Source organism: Sinocyclocheilus grahami, unplaced genomic scaffold, assembly GCF_001515645.1.
Source record: "Sinocyclocheilus grahami isolate Dianchi unplaced genomic scaffold, SAMN03320097.WGS_v1.1 scaffold2209.1, whole genome shotgun sequence".
Lineage (NCBI taxonomy): Eukaryota > Metazoa > Chordata > Actinopteri > Cypriniformes > Cyprinidae > Sinocyclocheilus > Sinocyclocheilus grahami.
In genome coordinates this window covers 11,789-33,556 of record NW_015507388.1, presented here as the reverse complement: position 1 = coordinate 33,556, position 21,768 = coordinate 11,789, and the positions used below count along the sequence as shown (strand labels likewise).

At 38.3% G+C, this 21,768-nt stretch overlaps 1 protein-coding gene across 1 annotated transcript in view; it reads right to left on the bottom strand.

The window, feature by feature from the left end:
• Positions 1–5,202: 5,202 nt before the first annotated feature.
• Positions 5,203–21,768, bottom strand: part of LOC107574392 (scavenger receptor cysteine-rich type 1 protein M130-like) — a 22,729-nt gene continuing 6,163 nt past the window's right edge. The window contains exons 3-25 of the mRNA XM_016260830.1: positions 19,267–19,691; positions 18,481–18,783; positions 15,754–16,068; positions 14,735–15,037; positions 14,279–14,587; positions 13,424–13,726; positions 12,981–13,295; positions 11,950–12,264; positions 10,236–10,554; positions 9,813–9,892; positions 9,419–9,736; positions 8,905–9,207; positions 8,594–8,671; positions 8,087–8,401; positions 7,766–7,987; positions 7,584–7,667; positions 7,009–7,068; positions 6,775–6,831; positions 6,573–6,650; positions 6,389–6,451; positions 6,216–6,269; positions 5,378–5,440; positions 5,203–5,249 (exon numbers count right to left, since the gene is read on the bottom strand). Coding sequence (XP_016116316.1) covers positions 5,203–5,249; positions 5,378–5,440; positions 6,216–6,269; positions 6,389–6,451; positions 6,573–6,650; positions 6,775–6,831; positions 7,009–7,068; positions 7,584–7,667; positions 7,766–7,987; positions 8,087–8,401; positions 8,594–8,671; positions 8,905–9,207; positions 9,419–9,736; positions 9,813–9,892; positions 10,236–10,554; positions 11,950–12,264; positions 12,981–13,295; positions 13,424–13,726; positions 14,279–14,587; positions 14,735–15,037; positions 15,754–16,068; positions 18,481–18,783; positions 19,267–19,691 — 4,729 coding nt within the window. The remainder of the gene's footprint in view (positions 5,250–5,377; positions 5,441–6,215; positions 6,270–6,388; positions 6,452–6,572; positions 6,651–6,774; positions 6,832–7,008; positions 7,069–7,583; positions 7,668–7,765; positions 7,988–8,086; positions 8,402–8,593; positions 8,672–8,904; positions 9,208–9,418; positions 9,737–9,812; positions 9,893–10,235; positions 10,555–11,949; positions 12,265–12,980; positions 13,296–13,423; positions 13,727–14,278; positions 14,588–14,734; positions 15,038–15,753; positions 16,069–18,480; positions 18,784–19,266; positions 19,692–21,768) is intronic.

The following is a 21,768-nucleotide window of genomic DNA, read 5'->3' as shown; positions in this document are numbered from 1 at the left end:
TTTCCCCGAGGGGGAATCCGCTTCGCATGATCAAGGTCACGCGGCGATGCTTACGTGCCTTGGACATGTGGAAGAAACGTTGGTTCCTAGTTCAAGGCCCGATGTTAGGTGCTCCTTGTCGTCGTGTAATGCTAATGACAGATGCCCCTCTCACGGGCTGGGGGGTGGTCAGGAGTGGCCGCTCTGCCCAGGGTCTGTGGGAAGACCATCATCTCACTTGGCACATCAACTGCCTAGAGATGTTGGCCATGTTTCAAGCTCTGACACAATTCCTTCCAGACCGAAGGGGACATCATGTGCTTGTCCGCACAGACAACACATCGGTGGTCTCCTACATCAATCGGCAGGGGGGTCTGCGTTCGCGCCCCTTGTACAAGCTGGCGCGCCAGATCCTTCTATGGGCTCAGGGGAAGCTCCTCTCGCTAAGAGCAGTCTATATCCCTGGGTATCTCAATCAGGGGGCAGACATCCTGTCGAGACAGGGGCTGAGGCCCCGAGGTGGTGGAGCTCCTCTGGAGGGAATTTGGCCAGGCAGAAGTGGATCTATTTGCCATACTCCCTGCAGTTAATCCTAAGGCTGCTTCGACTCCGTTGTGCTTTCAGCAAGTGGTTGGAGGCAAGGTGTGAACTACTGGGGAGCTCGGCTCCCCTTAATAATACATGGGCTCCCCTGAAAACGTGATTTGTGAAATTTTGGTGGGTCTCAAAAAATATTGACAATGTGTTATTTTGACACGCAATTTCAGTTTTGTGTAATGTGATCATTGTGGATTATTATGTGTAAAATTGCAAAAATAACATTCATTCAAGCATAACGGCGATTTAAACCTAATTAACTTCAATAAAGATAACTATTCATGCTATTCTTGTCATGAGCATCAAGGTGTGGGGGCGCTGCGGTGCAAATTCCATTCATGTTTAGTACATGTTAACTCAAAGTTTCATAGAAAAAATATAAACGTTGGACTCTGTGGTGGATTCTGTGTTAAGGTAAGGCATGTTATTCGCAATTATGTGTTGTCACTGGGTTGTTATAGGTCTGTGTAACTCTCGATGTCTCCACTGGCAATTAATTTTACTTGTTTACCCCAGGAAACAAGACTAAATATCGTATATATTTTTTCTTATATAGAAAACGCATCATGATTTAAGAATTTTTTGATATTTGTACGAATCCTGTCATTAAAAGTGTAGATACGATGTAAATAAGAGATTCATTGTGCAGTGTTGAGCGCTTAATTGATTAACGGAACGTTGTGAGATCGCAATGAACTGAAGTGAGTGACAGCTTTCCTATACAACTTTCCACACACACAGTAATTCAACAACTACTTATACAATGAAATGGAAAAAAAAATTTATAAAATGAGCAGTCATATACACCAACGGGAGGAACAAAATGGCCAACCAAGGCCAAGTATATCTTACTTGCCACCCAGCTAACTCGTACACAAGTTAAATTACTGCTCATGAATGAAAAAAAATCCCATATAAACAAAGTTATCAAAAATAAGACCAAGACAAAACAAAAGTTAAAACAATTACTCAACAAACACAAAGCAGCAGTGCAGTCCCATCACTGATGTACATTCATCTCCAACCAAGTTACTGGAAACCCCTGGATGTGCAGTTACACCTGCTGAACATAAAACAAAAAGACTTACAATATTACACTCATTAAAACACGACAAACTCCCATCATACATACCAAGAGAGATTTACCATATAGCAAAATGCATGGTGGCACACCACGCAAGACCACGACCACTAACATGCTGTTGACCAAAAGAAGACAACAAATAAAGCCTCTCCTTATAAAAAACAATCCTTTTTAGAACTGGGAGACTAACCTGAAAAAGGCCTAGCTGCTAAAACACAACAACACAAGAATGCACCAAGCCCTATCCCTTGTTCATAATGAAATACTTCCACAAAGGTCTAGTACAGGGGTGGGCAAACTTGGCCCTTCCAGGCCACTTTCCGTCAGAGTTTAGCTGCAACCCTAATCAAACACACCTGATCCAGCTAATCATTGTCTTCAAGACTACTAGACGGCTATAGGCAGGTGAGTCATATTAGGGTTGGATCAAATCTCTGCAGGAAAGTGGCCTGGAAGGGCCAAGTTTGCCCATTACTGGTCTAGTACCAAGGATGATGCATCCTGAGTAATCAAACCCTTCCCTTTTTATATTATCAATGCCAACACTGATAGGTTCATGCTGGCATGACATCAGCCAATCATACCTGGGCTATACCTTACCCGGCTACATTCCACCCCCACATCAGGCATTGTCGCCCCGACGATGAATTTCAAACCTTAAGAATCATCTCAAGGCCTACCCCTCCACATTACAGGGATGGTTAAACCTATCCAAAACCTCAGGCAGCACACAAGCTGTTTGAACCTCCAAAGCCCCAGAAGGGAACTTTCATAGATGCTAATTACATGACCTTAATAAAAGCGTAAATTCTGCACCACAATGATACCCACATTCACTGGCATTAAAAGTACCCCAGCTTACCTACACCAGTGATGGTGAGGCCACCAATCTCATTAATAGGCCCGATTTAGGAGGCTCAAAAAGCATAAAGTCATGCAAAACTCGATCTGACCAATTTACAATTACTAATTGAATATGCCACCTACAATCCACTGTATCCTACAACTGCACACCTTGACGGAACCTTGCAGATGGAGTAAGGCAAATTTAGAAACCCCTGGATGTGGTTTGTTTGAACAGCAGGTAGGTATTTTTTTGTGTGAAGAGCTGAAACTGTTTATCACTTGCCATCTGCCAGTTTGTTGGAAGCCCATACTGAGAGTGGGAGGGAATTCTGGGGATGGGTAGCATCAAAATAGTATATAATAATACTGCCCTGAAGTATGCGTATAAGTATGCGAAAAAATACCTACCTGCTGTTCAAACAAACCACATCCAGGGGTTTCTAAATTTGAGATGATGTATAGTTTAACAGTCCCGAGGGCCAATGACACTTTAGGGACTCCTTTCCCATCACTACTACTGTAAAGAGAACTCAAACCAAGGAGGCTTACCCCAAAATTGACCTGCACGGCTCGTCAGGAACAGACTGACTTCGGCGCGAGCGCCCCCCCGGCATCCCTTCCCACTCCCATCTAAGGGCCTCACTACGAAGCTCCAACAAACTTGAAGAAGGCAAGCGAAGTACTAATTGTTTCAACTCTCAAAGCAAAGCGCTATCGGCCACATGTTCGACAAACTGATCACATACAAGGGCTTCCGAATTTGGCATATCATATGGTAATCGTTGTTCAACATGCTCCCAGAGGCCCATCAAAGCAAGGGAAAACTCTAATGGAGTCTCCCCTTCCCGTTGCTTACGAGAAAAAATGCCTCTTGCAAGCACCCAAATAACTCATGTAATGCCAAGATAATTTTAGTGGGGTCTCCCCTTTCAGTACTAGGGTGATAACGATTCTCCTCCCGTGCCTCCCCCTCCAAATGGTCAAATAGAAAAAATGCTTGATCAGCAATAGAAAGATGGCGTGCATGCATACATGCCTGCATGTGCCTCCTCAATCCATTCATCAATGCTAATGCCAGTCCTGCCACTAAACTTTGGGCATTGGCGATCACGAGGTATAAACACAAACCTTTCGGCTGGGATGGCACCAGCAGTGGTGGGTGGGGGCACAGCAACAGGAACTTCTGTGACACTAAAAAGAGACATAATTTGGCACAGACAAAACCAGATGCATGTTCTTGGCTCAATTTCTCATTATCAGCTTTTAACTGTGCCCCTAACTCCTGGTGTGAGGTGAAAATCCAAAAGGCCCCCGCTGGCCATTTCTCTCCTACTGGTTATTTCTGTAACTGGTACATTTGTGTATCTGGTTTGATTAAGATTTTGTGTTAAAAATAAAAATAATGTGTTAAACTAATGTTTCATTTTTGTGTATAAATAAATTGCTTAATTTTTATACCTTGTCCATGTCTCCATGCTCACCCTGCCTTTGGCAACGAACCTATGTGCCCTTGTATAGGGCTGTTGTGTCCCGGTATATTCCGGGTGGCGTAGACGACTATAGGATTTGTGTCCATTGTTATTGGTAACTTCCCCTACCTGACCACTCATTACCACATTTGGCGTAGTTGGCAGGGTTGGCCATAGTTCGGGGTGAGCTTGTGTGTTTTATTATAAGGTTTATTTTCTTTTTTCTTTGGAGACGTGGGCAGAGTGTTTTGAGTTTATATTTTGTTGGAATTGCACTGTTTGTTTTATTTTTGTTTTCTTTAAAGATAAAGCAGCCGTGCAGGTAAATTTTGGGGTAAGCCTCCTTGGTTTGAGTTCTCTTTACAGTTGGTAAGTTGTAGTGATGGAAAAGGAGTCCCTAAAGGGGCATTGGCCTTGAGCCCTCGGGACTGTTAAACTATACATCATCTCAAATTTAGAAACCCCTGGATGTGGTTTGTTTGAACAGCAGGTAGGTATTTTTTTGTGTGAAGAGCTGAAACTGTTTATCACTTGTCATCTGTCAGTTTGTTGTGTACTAGCTTTCTGACCGCTGTGCACCAGACCCCCCGAACCCAGCCACAGGAGGGGCTGTACGAGAAGATGGAGGGTGAGGGGGAACACGTTCCCCATCACAGTCCCTAGCGAAATGTCCGGGCTGCTGACATCTTCGACAAATTACAGAATTAGCACAGGAAGGTTGGTTCTGCAGATGTGGAGAATAGCTACGTGCCTGAGGTGCTTGACTGCACTCAGCAACTGCTTGTAGTCGGATATTTTTCTTACAAAAACGCATCGATTCGCTACAGAAGGCCTACAGTCTCTTTGTGTGTGCGTGTGTGTCTATTGTATTTTTCTTCCCCATTTATCAACTCCCAAAACTCCAGTACTTGCCGCTGAGGGCTGTTAAATCACTGATGGTCATTTGGGTTTATATTTAGAATGTCTTTCGAACGTGTTGCTTGTGCTTTGTTGTATAATGTCTTACTGAAATACACAATTAACACAATAACACAATTTTGTCTGAAATGTTTTCCATTTATATTCAAAAGGATAAAGAATAATACAACAAAATCTCACAAAGGCAAAATCAAAAAGTTTTAATACAAAAATGGGGAAAATATAAAAACATGAGATTTGACATATCAATAACAATATCACTCAAACTTTGTTCAGATTTGTTGAACCGAGGCAGTGGCTGTGATTGAGTCAAATGGCCACTTCTTTGTTTGACTCCTCCTCCACATCATCATAATCTGTTATTAAAAACACAATCTTAAACCATGTCAAATAATATAATTAGAAGAATATTTTAAAAAATTGAAAACTATTTAAAATATAAATATGTTAACATAATGAGAACAAAAGGGTTACAGTAACTTACCCAACAGGTTTCTCACATCTTCACTGACACTCATCACATCATCATACTCCTCCTGAACTCCCTCTGATCGAGAATGACATAAAAACACATCATTTCAGTTTATATCTCAGTCATCTCATTTGAAGGATCCCTTTTCCCTTAAAGGCACAATATGTAATTTTCGCCGCTGGAGGGCGTGTATTCAAAATAAACAAATAGACAAAGGTGTAGTTTGATGACGCCGTGACTGAGTGTGGTTTCATGGGAGTTGTGGTCTTCATCCCCACAGCCGATGCAATCCGACGGGACTCGGGCAGAAATCATGTTCATGGATGAGCTAATGATTTATTAACGTAGTAGAATGAAGCAGGGTGAGGCTGAAAGCCGTCGAAGCGAAACGAGGCTGCTGAACGAGCATGACACACGGCTCGAAAGCAGCGGAGCTTTTATTATGCCACAGTCGACTGCTTCTGCTCCTTCCAGTCATGCGTATGTGGGGGAAAAAACTGCTGTTTTATCATACTAGATACATTTGAAAGTTCTGGAAATCGAGGGCTTATGACGTCATTGGCAGGCGACACAAGGACACTATGGACACGGTCTGTGTCACTAGTTAAAATAGCTTATTTCTCTGAATTTAAACATTCTTCGAAACATTTGGGATAATGTAAGTACACAAGTCATCAAAATATATAACACTGTTCTAGTGGTTTTTGGATATTTTCATTAAAAAATCTTACATATTGTGCCTTTAAGTGACTTGATTTCACATAACAAATGACTAATACTCATGTAAACATGGAAAGGGTGATTAAAAAAAAAGAAGAAAACGTAGTTCTGTGCATCTCACCTGTTACACCTCGAGAGCTCGGTCTATTAATGATGACATCATCATAATTCTCAGGTGCGTCCACTACACATGCAAATAAGTCAAAATTAAAAGAGCCAAAAAAACATTAACATACAAATTTAAAATATTATCTGTTACAATCTTGATTTTAGAGGAATAAAAAAAAAAAGATAAAGTAAAACCTTTTTTGATCTCAGAGTTCTGTCCGCTCGTCATGACATCATCATAGCTCTCAGGTGTGTCTTCTACAGATTCACATTCATCACAGACACATATTCATTATATTCAGAACAAACGTGAAATATCTATCTTAAATATACTGTAATATTTTAATTGAAATGCTGCTGTAGAATATCAGAGTGACACCTGTCTCACGATCTGCTTTCAGTCCATCAGTGATGACATCATCATAGTATCCCGGTGTGATTTCCTTCATCGTCTCTTCTGCATCAACACACAATATGTTTGGATACAAAAGCCAAAAAATTTTCTTGTTGCAGATCATGAGACTGAAAATGTATTAAACATCTGGTAATGAATCAGGTGATCAATTAAAAAGGTCACTGACCTTTTAGACCACTGCTGTTGGTGACATCATCATAATATGCAGTCTTGAACTCTTTTGCTAAAAAAGGAGAGCAGACGGTTAATATATAAGTAAACAGCAGTATTTCAATAGTATTGAGTCATTAATCAAATATGTTACAGAATTTGTTAATTATATGTATTTATTTAGGTGAATTTATTATAAAGTTTTTTTTTTAGTAGAATGTGGAATGTATATGCACTTCAGCTCTCTAACCTGAGAGAAGCTCATCAGCATCTTCATACCCAGAATGCAGTTCTTCAGAGATGAGACTCCCTGTTAAAGGAGAGCAGAACCGTCAGAAACATGTTCATCATTACAGACTGAATCCTCATTTCCTTTCGATTATAAAGCATTGTGTTAGTGCTTTAAAAAATAAAATAATTATATTAAGTAATAAAGTAATTTAATTAAAAAAGTTTAAAGCATTAAATACATAAATCCCATGGTGTTTAGGCCTATTAGCAAACACACATGAACCCATTCCTCACTGCCTTCCAGAAATATACACAGGAAGAGACAAACACAGACACACACACACACCTGCACCAACTGTACATGTACAAACATAGGAGCCCCTGCTTATGACCCTCTAAAAATACACACAGGAAGAGACGCTGACTGACTGACAGACACTCACACACACACACACACAAACATGCACCTGCAGCTCTGTGGTTTTCTGTCAGGAATTCTGTGGTTTGAAGCAGGAGGTTTAACGGGACTAATAATAGATGAACATGAACTCTCTTATTAATGGTATTAAATTAGATTGATGGCTCATGTCTCACCCCTCTGAGTGAAGTGATTGTGTCTGTGCTGAATCTCCTCATAAACGGCCTCAGTCATCGTCCTGTGTCTCCTCTTAGAGAGAGCTGTGAGTGTAGACAGACAAACCTGCTGTCAGTTCACAACACATGACTGATCACACACTGAATAAGACACAATATGCCAGTCTCTGGATCTCTCCTACCTCTCCTCATCACTCTGTTCTGCTGAATCAGTATAAGCAGTGGCACTAAGAGCAGTAAGAGCACAACTCCCAGTACAATCACAAGCACTGGGGGGACGGAGAGAGACGCTGCTGGAGGAGTTTGTGGAGGAGATACTGATGTTGAGCGCACTGCAGGAGAAACTGGAGAAGTAGCTGATGATGTTGTGGCAGGAGTAGTGGACACTGACAAATCTGATAAATCTGTCAAAACAGACACAAACACATTAATATTCATGCAAATTACTGATTAAATACTCAACTATAATTAGCACTGAAATTATCAAGAAATTTTGCTGTGACCTTCACAGTTGAGTGTAACAAGCTTCTTGCGTGAGCAGTCAGTGTGGTTATTCAGGGAGAGAGGACAGTCCCACAGGTGAATCTCATTCCCTCTGCACTCGACTCTGTTCATCCACACAACACCTTCACCAGCACCAAAGACTGAATTCCCATCAGCCCTCAGTGCTGCTCCACAACCCAGCTGCCTGCAGACCACCTGAGCATCGCTGATGTCCCACTGATCATCACAGACTGAGCCCCACACAGCGTTATGATACACCTCCAGCCTCCCAGAGCACCGGCCCTCCCCTCCACTCAGTCTGAGAGGAACATGATCTAAAATACACACATTAACCACTGACCAGCTTCAGCACAACATTTACAACAAAACACACATTGAACCAAGATGGCTTTAAATGTATGATTAGACTTCTTGTTTGAATGTACATATTTCAATAATATATTTGGAAAATAAGGCTTACGTTGACTAAAATTAAATTTTATATATATATATAGTCAAAAACTTACCTGAACACTGTTTCTGGAGAGAAGATGGTGAGATAAAACATGTCAGACGACTCCGAGGAGACTCCTGATTCTCCTCCTCTGAGATTAAAACATGAAAAGAACTGAACATTACGATACAAAGGACATAACATCTTTCAGTAAAACATATCAGTGTAACAACATATAATTTAAGCCTTACAAATAATTTTATGCTCTTTCCATCAGCTAAGTTTAGCTTTTCTTAAACATTCGTTTTCTCACGACATATAAAAATTGTGTTTAAAGAAACATGACTACTGAGACCATTTTACATCACTTAAATATCATCTCACTTGAGCAGGTGATTTTGGCCACTTCATCCTTATTATTACAGTTATTCTGTCCCCAGGGTGAAGATGGACACTGCCATAAAGTGGAATCATGCCGTCGACATTTAAAATAATCAAGCCAATTATGAGGCTTCAGTCCCTCTGAATAACTGGGTTCACTGCTCGATCTTCCACAGTTCAGCTCTTGACAGATCAGACTCGCTGTGTCTCTGTCCATCTGGTTGTAACATAAATTTCCCCAGGATCCATTGTAGAAAACCTCCACATTCCCTTCACAGCCCTCAGTTAACCTGAACTCTTTAAATTCTAGATGGAAAGGGATGTGTATTAAAACAACTGCAATTCAGGTAGTGCCTAATTTAAAATATCACCAAAATAACTGGTTAATTCGAGGCTGATTCATGCTGCCAGCATCTAAAATATTATGGTCAGGCATCTGCAACATGCATTAGCCTTTTTTGGGGGGGGAAACAAAAAATACATTTATGGAGAACATTTCCTCTAGTGTACGGTTTACCTGAGCACACGACTCCTACATCCTCCTTGTGTTGACAGTCATGTTTTCCCCAGCCTGGAGAAGAGCAGCTCCACAGGGACGTCTCATTCCCCTCACACTCCACCTCATCCAGCCATATGGGTCCAGAACCAGGACCAAACCAGGCTGGTACCTGCTGGTTACTGAGGGCCACTCCACACTGCAGCTGTCTGCACACCACATGAGCATCTTTAATATCCCAGGAGTCGTCACACACTGTCCCCCATGAGCCGCTGTGAAAAACCTCCAGCCTCCCTGCACAGTCTCCCCCAGAACCCACCAGTCTGATGGACCCGCGAACTGATATTCAGAGAAAGAAAAACACATTATTGACCACAAACAACTGAAGAATCTGTCCAGATGTTGTTCTTCTCACCAAGGCAGGTGATTGACAGCTGTTGTGTGGAGCTGCAGTTGAGAGTTTGTGGAGAGCTGCAGTTCCCCAGATGAGCTTCACTCCCAGAGCACTGGAAGCCCGTCACACACTCATGACTGTGTTCAGGACTGGATGAAGAGGAGCTGTAGAAGTTCAGCACAGAGCCACAGCCCAGCTGTCTGCAGACCACAGAGGATTCAGTGAGACTCCAGGAGTCCAGCAGAACTCTCCTCCAGACCTGATGAATGAAAACTTCCACCTCCCCCTCACACTGTCTCTCTCCAGAAAACCGCACCAGACCATCAAAAAGAGCCAGAGAGGAACCTGAAGAGAGTATTTATTTATCATTCAGTATTTATCTAAATATATACTTAGAAGTAGTTTTAGTCTGGAACCCATGACTTCATCGCAGCATGAGTAGACTCACTAGAGCAGATGACTCCAACATCTCGTCTATGAGAACATTCAGCTCGACTCCATGAAGAGATGGAACATTCTGAGAGTTTTGTTTCATTCCCGTCACAATCAAACACATCAGCCCAGATTTCTCCACTTCCCTCTCCAAACCAGTCTGATCCCACAACAGACACAGCAATCCCACAATTCAGCTGTCTACAGAGGACACTGGCAGCTCTCATATCCCAGCATGCATCACACACTGTGCCCCATTTACTGCTATATTGAAGCTCCACTCTTCCAGAACAGGAGTCTGAACTGTTTACCAGCCTGAGATCTGTGTAACCTGGACAAAACATGAGAATTATTTTAAACAGTGTAAAGCAAGAGACAAGTTAAAGGCAGAATATGTAATTTTCGCCGCTAGAGGTAGCGTATTCAAAATAAACAGACAAAGGCGTAGTTTTATGACGCCGTGACTGAGTGTGGAATCATGGGAGTTGTCGTCTTCATCCCCACAGCCGATGCAATCCGATGGGACTTGGGCAGATATCATGTTCATGGATGAGCTAATGATTTATTAACGTAGTAGAATAAATCATTAGCTCATCCATGAACATGATGATTTATTAACGTAGTAGAATGAAGCAACATTCGTCGAAGCGAAACGAGGCCGCTGAACGAGCGTGACACACGGCTCAAAAGCAGCGGAGCTTTTATTATGCCACAGTCGACTGCTTCCGCTCCTTCCGGTCGTGCGTATTTGGGAAAAAAGCGGTGCTGTTTTATCATACTAGATACATTTGAAAGTTCTGTTATAATGCTACTCTGTGCGGTCGTCACCGGTCTAATAAAACACACAACATATTAAAGCGTCTTTGATGTTTCCATGTTTTCTTCAAAACAAAACGGAAATCGAGGGGTTATGACGTCATTGGCAGGCGACACAATGACACTATGGACACGGTCCGTGTCACTAGTTAAAATTGCTAATTTCTCTGGATTTAAACATTGTTCGAAACATTTGGGATAATGTAAGTACACAAGTCAGCAAAATATATAAGACTGTTCTAGTTGTTTTTGGATATTTTCATAAAAAAATCTTACATATTGTGCCTTTAATAGATCAGTAAAACTCTGCTAGCATAACACAAACAGGGCTGTTACATTTAAAATGTTATACTTTTCAATATTGTATTAAATCCCCAAAATAGTAACTAATCATGTTACATAGTCACATTTATGAAAAAGTATGTTACTTTACTTTTGCAATACAGACTTCTGTTATGTTCATCTCAAATTGGACTCAAATCAGTTTCTCCTAGTTCATAAATAGTGGTTGTTGATAATGGCATGGTATTTTTTTAAATCTTGTATAATTAGTTAGCAAATTAATGCTCAATCCGGTCAGGTTATGTTTGACAAAACAGTGCAAGTGACACATATTTAATAACTAAAAACACAATACAGAATAAACCATACACGTTCTGTCTAGTGTGTTTTTGCACATTTTAGTGTATTGTTGTCGGCATGACAACATGAAGGAGAGAGAGAATTTCAGTAACGTAAAAAAAAGCATATTTCTCATCAATTAATTGAAAAGTAACTTAACTCAGATATAATGGTGTGCTTAAAAAAAGTAATGCATACTTTTTACTTCTGAAAATTCAGATTACGTAAATTGCATTACCTCCCATATGCACACACACACAAATACATGGAGAATATATATATACTCAACCAGAACATATAACTCCAAGATCATTCTCATGGGAACAGTTGTTTTTGCTTGAAGATGTATGTGGGCAAAAATATATCTGAGATTCATTTCCTCTGCACTGAATCTCTTGTGTCCACATCTGAGCGTCTCCTTTGCCAAAAGCAGCTGCTCCCAGCACCTGTACAGGAGCCCCACAGTCCAGCTCTCTACACACAACCTCTGCATCCTGCTGGTCAAAGGTAGCATCACACACTGTGTGCCATGTGTTCCCATGAACCACCTCTATTCTCCCAGAGCAAAGGTGAGATCCGTTAATAAGTCTGGAATGTTTATGATCTGTTCATATTAAATAAAAGCACAAAAAATTTATTTATGCAGAGTGGCAATTTAAATAGTATATTTAAAACTCACAAAATTTGAATAGACATATTTTTAGTTTTATAAAATTGTGCCAATCTGTAGAACAATGACAAAATCACCATTGCATCAGGTTATATTTTTGCCCAAAAACATTACACGATAGTAAATTACCAAAATAAAAAGAGCAAAATTCACTAATCAATTGCACCCTCCCAAAGCACCATTTACTTGCACACACAAACATGCACACAAAATCTTGCTGAACACAATTTGCGCAGCACAGTTGGGCCAGTTCTGAGTGCTGTATTGTGGAGGATGCAGTGGACCATCACTGGAACCTGACAGACTCTGCTGGTACTGCACAGCACTGTCCAATCACAGAGATCGCCAAAAAAATTTATGTTATAAATTTATATTATTTATATTAAATAAATGTTAATTTACCCACTTAATTTACATAACAAGCCCTATTTAGATAGAAAGTAGGTGTGTTTGTGTGGGAAAGAACGACAATGACCTAACTGAATTACTCAAGACATAGTGCTATTTCGGTGCTAAATTTCCCAGTTAAAATTAGTTTGTGGATGGTTAGTAAATACTATGCAGCTTTATTTCGCTGATAGCATCCACAAGAATGGCAAAACTGTTTAGTGAACTTGCTCCAAAAGGTTTTGAAGAGCAATCTCATTCACCTGAACAAATGACTCCAACATCTTTATTATGATCACATCTGCTTTTACCCCATCCTTCTGATGCACAGTTCTTCAGTGTGGACTCAGATCCAGTACACATGACAAAACTCATCCAGATTGGTCCTGATCCTGGTCCAAAGTGAGCACCACCCAGAGCCTCTACAGGTTCTCCACAGTCCAGCTCTCTACACACCACTGCAGCATCAGCCATATCCCAGAAATCATCACACACTGTTCCCCACTGACCTCTATGAAACACCTCCACTCTACCAGCACAGCGACTGTTACCACCAACCAACCTCACATTTACTAGGTCTGTATTTCGAAGAAAGAGAATGAAACAAATAAATATTGAAGGATAGAAAGAAAGGAAAGTTGAGATGACAAAAAAAATGCTTACAAAATACAAAATTTTTACTCAATTAAAGGAAATTAATTCCAACCTGCACACACCAACCCAACATCACTGTCATGAGAACAGTTGTTTTCATGTGATGGTGATGTTGGACAGAGGTGAATCTGAGATTCATTTCCTCTGCACTGAATCTCTTGTGTCCACATCTGAGTATCTCCTTTGCCAAAAGCAGCAGCTCCCAGCACCTGTACAGGAGCCCCACAGTCCAGCTCTCTACATACAACCTCTGCATCCTGCTGGTCAAAGGCAGCGTCACATACCGACATCCACGTCTGATTATGAAGTATCTCTAACCTCCCAGAGCAGCGAGAATCTCCAACCAGCCTGACTCCTGAACAATGAAAGAAAAAGAAACATAGTTAACACTTTATAATAAGGTTCGATTTGTTAACATCAGGTAATGGATTAGGTATCATGACCTAATAAAGAGCAATCATTTAAGTTATAAAGTTAATGTTAATAAATATACTATTGTTTTTTTTTAGTTCAGGCTTGTTCATTATAATACATTAGTGTTCATTTATACAAACTGCTATGTTAAAATTGTATATGTTGAATATATAGTATAAATACTAGATTTATAAATGTTGTAGACATATGAGTCTTTCTAACAAATTTAACTTCATTGTTATGTGTTATCAAATATGAAATATATGTATGTAAAATGCTTATTTTTATTTATTTTTTTGTCATGAAAAAATACTAGTACATTTTTAACAACATAATTCTTGACATTATTGGTCAACCAATAAGAATTATTAAATAATTTAAAAGTAAAAAAATAGTTTTTTTTAACTAAACAGTTAAAATAAATCTACATTTTAATGAGAGGTTGATTTGAGGCAGGCTGTTCATCACTGAGGACAGGTTTGAAGCAGTTTACCTGAGCAGATGACTCCAGCATCTCCATTAGGACCACAGCCTTGCCCACCTTGTCCTAATGAACCACAGTTCTTCAGTGTGGACTCTGATCCAGTACACATGAGAGTACTCATCCAGATTGGTCTTGATCCAAAATGAGCAGCACCCAAAGCATCTACAGGTTCTCCACAGTCCAGCTCTCTACACACCACTGCAGCATCAGGCATATCCCAGAAATCATCACACACTGTTCCCCACTGACCTCTATGAAGAACCTCCACTCTACCAGCACAGCTACTGCTACCATTTACCAGTCTCACATTCACACGGTCTAAATATTGAACAGAAAGAATGACAGATGACGAGACAGTAGAGGACAGAGACAAATAAATATTGAAATTGTGAAGAAACAAGGACATAAAAAATACTGTATTTAAAAAATGCTTTTTCTTTTACTTAAAGAAAAATTAATTCCAACCTGCACACATTAGTCCAACACCATAGTCATGTGAACAGTTGTTTTCATGTGATGGTGATGTTGGACAGAGGTGAATCTGAGATTCATTTCCTCTGCACTGAATCTCTTGTGTCCACATCTGAGCGTCTCCTTTGCCAAAAGCAGCAGCTCCCAGCACCTTTACAGGAGCCCCACAGTCCAGCTCTCTACACACAACCTCTGCATCCTGCTGGTCAAAGGCAGCGGCACACACTGACATCCACGTTTGATGATAAAGTATCTCTAACCTCCCAGAGCAGCGAGAACCTCCAACCAGCCTGACTCCTGAACAATGAAAGAAAAAGAAACATTGGTAACACATCATAAGGTTCATTTTGTTAACATCAGTTAATGCATTCGGTATCATGAACACATAATGTACAGAACACCATTATTTTGAATCATTCATTGACCTAGGTTAATGTTTAATGTACTACTGATAATTTTGTACTCAGACTTGTTTATCATGATGTATTAATCTTAATTTATACAAACTGATTTGTTCAAAAGGAATATGTACATTGTAAAAAAAATTATATTTTTTGAAGTTGTAACAAAATGATCATTGGAGTACTTTTTATAAGAAAATACTATTTCAGTCTTTCTACTTCAAAATTTCATGTTTAAATTAAATGAGTTTCTTGTAAATTATTGTGAAATATTCAAGCAACTTCTGTTCAATTAATGTTGTAAATGCATGGTTATTTTTTCATAAAACAGTGTTAGCCTCATTATAATGTGTTAACAAATATTAAATATATGTCTGATGCTTATTTTAGACGTTAACATTTTACTCTCATGAAAAAAATACTGGTACATTTTCTAACAATATAAATCTTGTCGTTGTTGTTCATTAAGCACCATTTATTAATGTTAAAAGAAAAACATTTTTAAAATTTGGAAATATACACATTTTGTTGTTGTTTGTTTTTTAATCTATTAATGAGAGGTTGATTTAAGGTAGGTGGTTCATCACTGAGGACAAGCTTGAAGCAGTTTACCTGAGCAGATGACTCCAGCATCTCCATTAGGACCACAGCCTTGTCCACCTTGTCCTAATGAACCACAGTTCTTCAGTGTGGATTCTAATCCAGTACACATGGCAAAATTCATCCATATTGGTCCTGATTCTGGTCCAAAATGAGCATCACTCAGAACATCTACAGGTTCTCCACAGTCCAGCTCTCTACACACCACTGCAGCATCAGCCAAATCCCAACCAGCACCACACACTGTTCCCCACTGACCTCTATGAAGAACCTCCACTCTACCAGCACAGCGACTGCTACCATTTACCAGTTTCACATTTACACGGTCTAAATAATGAACAGAAAGCATGAGAGATGAAAAGACATTAAAGAGAAGAAACATTAAGATAAAAGAATCAAACACAATGAGAAAAAAATAAATAAAAACACTTCCAGTACAGCACCTTCACTAATATTAGCATCCTTGGCAAAGTACAAAAGTCGGTAACACTTTAGAATAATGGTCCGTTGTTAACAAGTAACTATGCAGGAAGTAATAGGTAGTACTACATTAACACTTAACTTAATACTATTAACTAATAGAGAAGCAAGATTAACTAAGCAGTAAGTAGTAGCAAATTTAGGACAAAGGTAGTTCCTTATTAGATATTTGATAATTACTAAGAAAATATATCCTCATTGAGAACTACTTGCAAACTATGACCAATTAATAAAGAATAACCATTAATTATTAATCACAACAGTAACGTATTAAAAGTGAACAATTGGGTTCTTTGTGGAAACTAATTTATGAATATGATATCCCCCAAATAAGTTGGCAACATTTTAAAATTGTGACTACTACTCTTACCAAAGGATGGATGTTCTTTGTTTATTTCAAACAAAAACATAAAATAATAATAAAAAATAATTCATTTAAAAATGTTAATAATTAGGAAGTGATTGAATTAGTTCACAATTATGAGCTCTAGTTAGTGTCAGTTCAGTATGTCTCCGACTCCAAAATACTTATACCTTTAGTGACAGTAGGCTGGGGAGGACTTTTCTTAAATATAAATAATGATGTTCTCTTGACAAAAACCATTCACATCCTTAATGAAGGAATCGACTGCATTTATATTGTGTTAAGCACAAAACCGCATATTCCAGATTACAGTGTCTGGTAAAATATCACTAGTGCCTCACACAAATGTATGACTGCACAGTATGTGTCAGATATAAAATATGTTAAATAACTTATTAAATTACTTAGTAATTACTGAGTGGTTAAGGTGTTTTTCACTTTAAAATAATGGTCCAGGTCACTAGTAGTTCCTGCAGGCTGACAAGGTAACGCTTGAGTAATTAGTGAGAGGCTAATGTATTTTTCACTTTAAAGCTAAAGTGCTACTAAGGAACTACTAGTGATCTGGACCATTATTTTAAAGTGAAAAACACATTAACGCCTCAGTAATTACTCGCAAGTAAATTCATAATTTATTTAACATAGTAGTAGTAGTCACAATTTTAAAATGTAGCCGACATATTTGGAAGATATCAAATTCATAAATTACTTTCCACAAAGAACCAAATTGTTCACTTTTAAGACGTTACTGTTGTGATTAGTAATTAATTGGTTATTCTTTATTAACTGGTCATAGTTCACAAGTAGTTCTCAAAGAGGATATTATAATTTAGTAATTATCAAATATCTAATAAGGAACTACCTTTGTCCTAAATTTGCTACTACTTACTGCTTAGTTAATCTTGCTTCTCTATTAGTTAATAGTATTAAGTTAAGTGTTAATGTAGTACTACCTATTACTTCCTGCATAGTTACTTGTTAACAACGGACCATTATTCTAAAGTGTTACCCAAAAGTCTTAGTCTGTAATTCAAAATACTAGTAAATCTATTACTAGTAAAATTATTGACAACTAAAATGTTTAGTGAATTTATTAGTTAAAAATGCACAAAAATGTGTGCCACAATTATTAGCTGTGCCAGAAATTAATGTAAGCAAAAATCTTCCTTAATTATATACCCATTCATATTATACATTCTTAAGTTCACCTGAGTGATCAGGAAAACTTCCTGTTTCGCTGGCCAAAATCCTATAGTCATCCATCACTATACAGTAAGTATGCGTGACAAAGGTTGTTGAGTCACACAGATCAAGAAGTGGCTATATAAGAAAATAGATTCTTAATTAAGAATGCCCATCATGGCAAAAATTAAAAAGTTTGGATCAACTGGAGATGCTAACAATTGGCTTAGAAAAGTATATTGATACTGAAATGCTGCCTACAGTTTGCCAGATGTTCCTGGATCTTTCCGTAGCTACCAGTCCCATGACCCAAAGCCCACATAAAACCTGCTAAATGAGCTAAAGGAGAGATTCCACGTGCATGGAGCTCTGAGTCTTAAGAGATTCTATATAAAGGAATAATTTCAGATCCTCTGCAATGTGCTCTCCAATCTTATTATAAGAGAATACTTATCTTGGCAAAGAGATGTTACCTTGGTATAGTGAGCTTGTGCAAGGTATTAAATAAAACTGGAAAAAAAATCTGAAAATTAATTTTTGTCTTTCAATTATTGTAATTAAAGTTTACATTTATGTGAATATTTTGATTGAAAGACCATGAGGAAAAAGACATTTTTTCACAGCCTGTTTTGCTCATATTTACCAAAGATACCAAAATTAGTGGAGAACATATTATAATCATTACATTTAGGGATTTGAATCTAAAGTGGAACCTGCACACACTAGTCCAGCGATGTATTCATGAGAACAGTTGTTTTCATGTGAGGGTGATGTTGGGCAGGAGTGAATCTGAGATTCATTTCCTCTGCACTGAATCTCTTGTGTCCACATCTGAGCATATCCTTTATCACAAGCAGCAGCTCCCAGCACCTGTACAGGAGCCCCACAGTCCAGCTCTCTACACACAACCTCTGCATCCTGCTGGTCAAAGGCAGCGGCACACACTGACATCCACGTCTGATCATGAAGTATCTCTAACCTCCCAGAGCAGCGAGTTCCTCCAACCAGCCTGACTTCTGAAACAACACGGATCATTTAAATAGTTGTTAACAACAGCAGCAATAATAATAGTATATTTATAGAAAATATATTCCTTAAATTTAGATTTCTCAGAGATATATTTTTTTAAATCTCTGAATTTTTTTTGCAAATATTTACAGTAATTTCTGATAATTTCATAACATGTAAAGAAAAATGTTCAAAACACATACACGGGTGGAATTCTTATCACACATTTAGGGAGAAAAACATTACAAAAAGCACTAGCAGATGCTTTTTAATTGAGACACACACAAAAAACATTGAGGAGTTTAAACTTTTTGTAGAGTTAATTAACAATTTTGAGCACACACGGAAGAGATGTACAGATGTAACATCTGATACAGATGTTTTTTTGTTTTTTTGGTATACATGTACAACCTAAAACATATTAGAGTTTATTAGACTCTAATATCAGAAAAAAATATTAGAGAGTGATGTAGTAATTTGGAACAGCTCACCTGAGCAGATGACTCCAGAAACTTTAGAATGAAGACAACGAGATTTACCCCATCCTGATGAGCCACAGTTTTTCAGCGTAGACTCTGATCCAGTACACATGACAGTACTCATCCAGATCGGTCCTGTTCCTGATCCAAAATGAGCATCACCCAGAGCATCTACAGGTTCTCCACAGTCCAGCTCTCTACACACCACTGCAGCATCAACCAAATCCCAGCTATCATCACACACTGTTCCCCACTGACCTCTATGAAGAACCTCCACTCTACCAGCACAGCGACTGTGACCACCAACCAACCTCACATTCACACTGTCTGTTAATTTAATAGATGAATAACAGATTAATTGAAAGAGGGAATGAACAAGATTGGGGGAGGGGGGGAGAATGGGAAAACAGAGGGAGAAAAATGGGGAAAAAATACAGCTAATTACATCTAATAAATATATTAATAAACGGTTAAATAATGTACTGTAGATAATGTGTGACAGTCAGCAGCAGCATAAAATAATTGCTTAATGTTGCATTTGAGATTATTTTACTCCTTAATTCAAAGTATAAACCTACCAGAGGTGATGAGTTTTATCAGAAGCATCAGCATTAGACAGGTCTTCATCTTCTCCATCTGCTCAACTATTTCATCAGCTCAAAATGCAACACAAGTTTCTCCGCAGCTCCCTCAAACACTCTGAAGAATCTGACTCCTGTCAGCCCCCTAAAGAGAGAGTATGTGCCAAAACTTTCCAATCAAGATCATCATTACCTTATTAGACAGAACAGAGGAAATCATCAAACAACTTCAGTGACAAATCAGAGGAGGCATTTCTGATTTTCTCCATATATATCAAATGAACGTCAGCGCTGAAAAGAACTCCTCCTCCTCCATATAGAGACTCTTCAGTGAGGTTACGCACACACACTCCTGCCAGAGGCAAATATAGTCACACATCATACAGGAGACACTAAAGATTTCAGAGAGAGGAAGCACTCCAGGATATTTACAGCATCAACACCTGCTGAGATACAGAGACTGATAACTGCTCACTTCAAACTTCATATCATCCTGTTTTCCTCATTCCTTAAATTGTGACACCCAGCAAATAACAATTTCTTATTCCATTTTCTCAAATATATATATGGATGGATAAGTGCTGTCAAATCAATTTATCGCATCCAAAATAAAAGTTTGTTTGCATAGTATGTGTACTGTATATATGTATATATAAATACACACACATGCATGTGTATATTTAAGAAACATATGTTGTATGTATATATTAAATATATTTATACATATCAATTATTTGAATATAAATAAATACATGTAAATATTTTCAAAATATATACTGTATGTGTGTGCATTTATATATACATAATAAATATACACAGTACACACATACAGTATGTGTGTGTGTACTGTGTATATTTATTATGTATATATAAATGCACACACATACAGTATGTGTGTGCATTTATATATACATAATAAATATACACAGTACACACACATATATTATGTAAACTTTGACTTTTAACACACTTTATCAAAACATCTAAAAACAAACACTACATTATACCCCACACATATCACATTGCAATGTGTTCAGGAGGTATGAGAGAGAGAGAGAATTTTGAATTTTAGAATATCTTTATAATAACAATTTTCTCTTAAAATACACAATTATTCATGCTTCATTCAGAAACACTTTTTTCCTTCTTTTTCACATACATTTTTCAAAGTCAACATTTCATTGTTCTCATATAGAGTACACAATACCTCATTAACACCCCAGATATCTATAAACTTTGGTAAACAGTCCACCAATTTGTAGTAAGCAAACTCTACTTTTAGTCTAGCTGCCACAAGTCCTAAAAACACAGGAACCAGACTCTGCACACTAACATGGCTGCTGATTACGCCATATTTCCTTTGGCTCCATAACATTAAATGTGCCATTAACACACACACAGAGAGAGAGAGAGAGAGAGAGAGAGAGAGAGACTTTTTGACTTTTAAGCTCTTTATTACAAAAAGTTTAAAAATTTTAATTAACATCAAAAGAGAAAAAAATAATACATGTTTGGTGCAAATTTATAAAACAAACATTACTCAAATATAAATTTGCAAAACTTCATCAGAGTCAACTTCACAAATGCATTGATTAACTTCCCATTTATATTTGAACATCTGCAGATCATTTATCAACTTATAATAACTATACTCTATACTAATACGGGATTTTATTAATCCCTTCAGTATTGAAATAGCATCAGTTGATCCTTTATCATTCAATTTACTTTTTCTTGACAACCATATAGCCATCTTTGCTTGCCCAAATAAGAAGTTTAATAAAACATGACTCCTCATTTTACTTCTGCTGTACTTTGGCCCAAAAATAAACCTTGCAGGAGCAAATAATTCCCCCAGGTTTTGACACCACTCTTCCATTTTATAAAATAATGGCTGTAATCTCCCACAATTAAAAAATAAATGAAAGACAGT